This window comes from Lepidothrix coronata, unplaced genomic scaffold (assembly GCF_001604755.1).
Source record: "Lepidothrix coronata isolate B3197 unplaced genomic scaffold, Lepidothrix_coronata-1.0 Scaffold761, whole genome shotgun sequence".
Taxonomy (NCBI): Eukaryota; Metazoa; Chordata; class Aves; order Passeriformes; family Pipridae; genus Lepidothrix; species Lepidothrix coronata.
This window is the reverse complement of record NW_016690941.1, coordinates 10,861-13,750: the sequence shown is the minus strand read 5'-3', so window position 1 is coordinate 13,750 and position 2,890 is coordinate 10,861. Positions and strand designations below refer to the sequence as shown.

At 59.2% G+C, this 2,890-nt stretch overlaps 1 protein-coding gene across 1 annotated transcript in view; it reads right to left on the bottom strand.

The window, feature by feature from the left end:
* Window positions 1–2,890, bottom strand: part of MCM7 (minichromosome maintenance complex component 7) — a gene marked incomplete at its 3' end in the record, with an annotated part of 13,385 nt that overhangs the window by 7,313 nt on the left and 3,182 nt on the right. Inside the window, exons 2-4 of the mRNA XM_017840061.1 lie at window positions 2,700–2,783; window positions 104–497; window positions 21–49 (exon numbers count right to left, since the gene is read on the bottom strand). Of these exons, the coding sequence (XP_017695550.1) occupies window positions 21–49; window positions 104–497; window positions 2,700–2,783 (507 nt within the window). The remainder of the gene's footprint in view (window positions 1–20; window positions 50–103; window positions 498–2,699; window positions 2,784–2,890) is intronic.

Here is a 2,890-nt window from a genome sequence, read left to right as displayed (position 1 = left end):
CATGTCTCCCATCCCCTCACCTGAGGTCCCTGTCCCTGTGGGGCCGGTCCTGGAGCAGCCAGAGCAGGTCCCAAATGTTACCCCAGGGATCCCATCCCCTCACCTGAGGTCCCTGTCCCTGTGGGGCCGGTCCTGGAGCAGCCAGAGCAGGTCGAAGCGGCTCAGGAGGGCGGCGGGCAGCTGCAGGTTGTGCTCCAGGCTCCTGGCGGGGTCGTACCTGCCCAGGGCGGGGTTGGCGGCGGCCAGGACGGCGCAGCGGGCGTTGAGGGTGGCCAGCACGCCCGCCTTGGCCACGGCCACGCTCTGCTGCTCCAGGGCCTCGTGCACGGCCACGCGGTCGCCCTCGAGCATCTTGTCGAACTCGTCGATGCAGCAGACGCCGCGGTCGGCCAGGACCAGGGCCCCCCCCTCCAGAACCAGCTCCCCGCTGCGGGGGTCCCGCAGCACCGCCGCCGTCAGACCCACCCCCGACGAGCCACGGCCCGTCGTGTACTGGCCTGGGGGAGCAGAGGGGGGAAAGGGGTCAGGAAGGTGTTTAGAGAACCCTCAGAGCTCCTGGAGCAAGGGCAGGTCACCCCTCAGAGGTTCTGGTCAAGACCGAGGAGCATCAACCCAACAGGGGTTGGGTGGGGAGAAAAGAAAGGGGGGAGGAAGAGGAGGAGAGGGTGAGGAAGGCTCCTGGAGTGACCTCAGAGCTCCTGGAGTGACCTCAGAGCTCCTGGAGGGACCTCAGAGCTCCTGGAGGGACCTCAGAGCTCCTGCAGTGACCCCCAGGTCACCCCTCAAAGGGGGTCACCAAGACCCAGGAGCATCAGCCCGACAGGGGTTGGGTGGGGAGAAAAGAAAGGGGTGAGGAAGAGGAGGAGAGGAGGAGGAGGAAGGTTCCTGGAGTGACCTCAGAGCTCCTGGAGTGACCTCAGAGCTCCTGGAGTGACCCCCAGGTCACCCCTTAAAGGGGGTCACCAAGACTGAGAAGGATCAGCCCGACAGGGGTTGGGTGGGGAGAAAAGAAAGGGGGGAGGAAGAGGAGGAAGAGAAGGGGTGAGGAAGAGGAGGAGAGGGTGAGGAAGAGGAGGAGAGAAGGAAGAAGGCTCCTGGAGTCACCTCAGAGCTCCTGGAGCGACCCCCAGGTCACCCCTCAGAGGGGGTCACCAAGACCCAGGAGCATCAGCCCAACAGGGGTTGGGTGGGGAGGAAGGAAATGGGGGAGGAAGAGGAGGAAGAGAAGGGGTGAGGAAGAGGAGGAGAGGGTGAGGAAGAGGAGGGGAAGAGGAAGAAGGCTCCTGCAGTGACCTCAGAGCTCCTGCAGTGACCCCCAGGTCACCCCTCAAAGGGGGTCACCAAGACCCAGGAGCATCAACCCAACAGGGGTTGGGTGAGGAGGAAGGAAATGGGGGAGGAAGAGGAGGGGAGGAGGAAGAGAAGGGGTGAGGAAGAGGAGGGGAGGGTGAGGAAGGCTCCTGGAGGACCCTCAGAGCTCCTGGAGGGACCCCCCAGGTCACCCCTCAAAGGGGGTCACCAAGACCGAGAAGGATCAGCCCAACAGGGGTTGGGTGGGGAGGAAGAAGAGGATGAAGATGAGGATGAAGAGGATGAAGAAAAGGATGAAGAAGACGAAGATGAGGATGAAGAGGATGAAGAGAATGAAGATGAGGATGATGATGAAGAGGATGATGAAGGACTCACTCCTGGGTGCCAGGCGGTCGATGTAGCACAGGAAGGGGATGGGGAGGAGGAGGAGGATGAAGAAGGGGATGAAGATGAGGATGATGAAGAGGATGAAGATGAGGATGAAGAAGAGGATGAGGATGATGAGGAGGATGATGAAGGTCACTCACTCCTGGGCGCCAGGCGGTCGATGTAGCACAGGAAGGGGGTGGGGAGGAGGATGAAGATGAAGAAGAGGATGAAGGTGAGGATGAAGAAGAGGATGAGGATGATGAAGAAGAGGATGATGAAGGACTCACTCCTGGGTGCCAGGCGGTCGATGTAGCACAGGAAGGGGACGGGGAGGAGGATGAAGAAGGGGATGAAGAAGAGGATGAAGATGAGGATGAAGAAGAGGATGAAGAAGAGGATGAGGATGATGAGGATGATGAAGGACTCACTCCTGGGCGCCAGGCGGTCGATGTAGCACAGGAAGGGGACGGGGAGGAGGAGGAGGATGAAGAAGGGGATGAAGATGAGGATGAAGAAGATGAAGATGAGGATGAAGATGAGGATGAAGAGGATGATGAAGGTCACTCACTCCTCGGCGCCAGGTGGTCGATGTAGCACAGGAAGGGGACGGGGAGGAGGAGGAGGATGAAGAAGAGGGTGAAGATGAAGGTGAGGATGATGAAGGTGAGGATGAAGATGAAGATGAGGATGAAGAGGATGATGAAGGACTCACTCCTGGGTGCCAGGCGGTCGATGTAGCACAGGAAGGGGATGGGGAGGAGGATGAAGATGAAGATGAGAATGAAGGTGAAGATGAAGATGAAGGTGAGGATGAAGATGAGGATGAAGAGGATGATGATGAGGATGATGAAGGTGACTCACTCCTGGGCGCCAGGCGGTCGATGTAGCACAGGAAGGGGACGGGGAGGAGGAGGAGGATGAAGGAGAGGATGAAGATGAGGATGAAGATGAAGGTGAGGATGAAGATGAGGATGAAGAGGATGAAGAAGAGGATGAAGATGAGGACGAAGGTCACTCACTCCTGGGCGCCAGGCGGTCGATGTAGCAGAGCAGTTGGGATTTGGCCACGCCGGGGTCTCCCATCAGGCAGATGTTGATGTTCCCTGGGAAGGGGGGCGGGAAGAGGGTCAGGAAACGGGAATTCGGGGACGGAAACCTGGATTTGGGGTCCAAAAACCCGGATTTGGGGTCCCAACCCTCAATTTGGGGC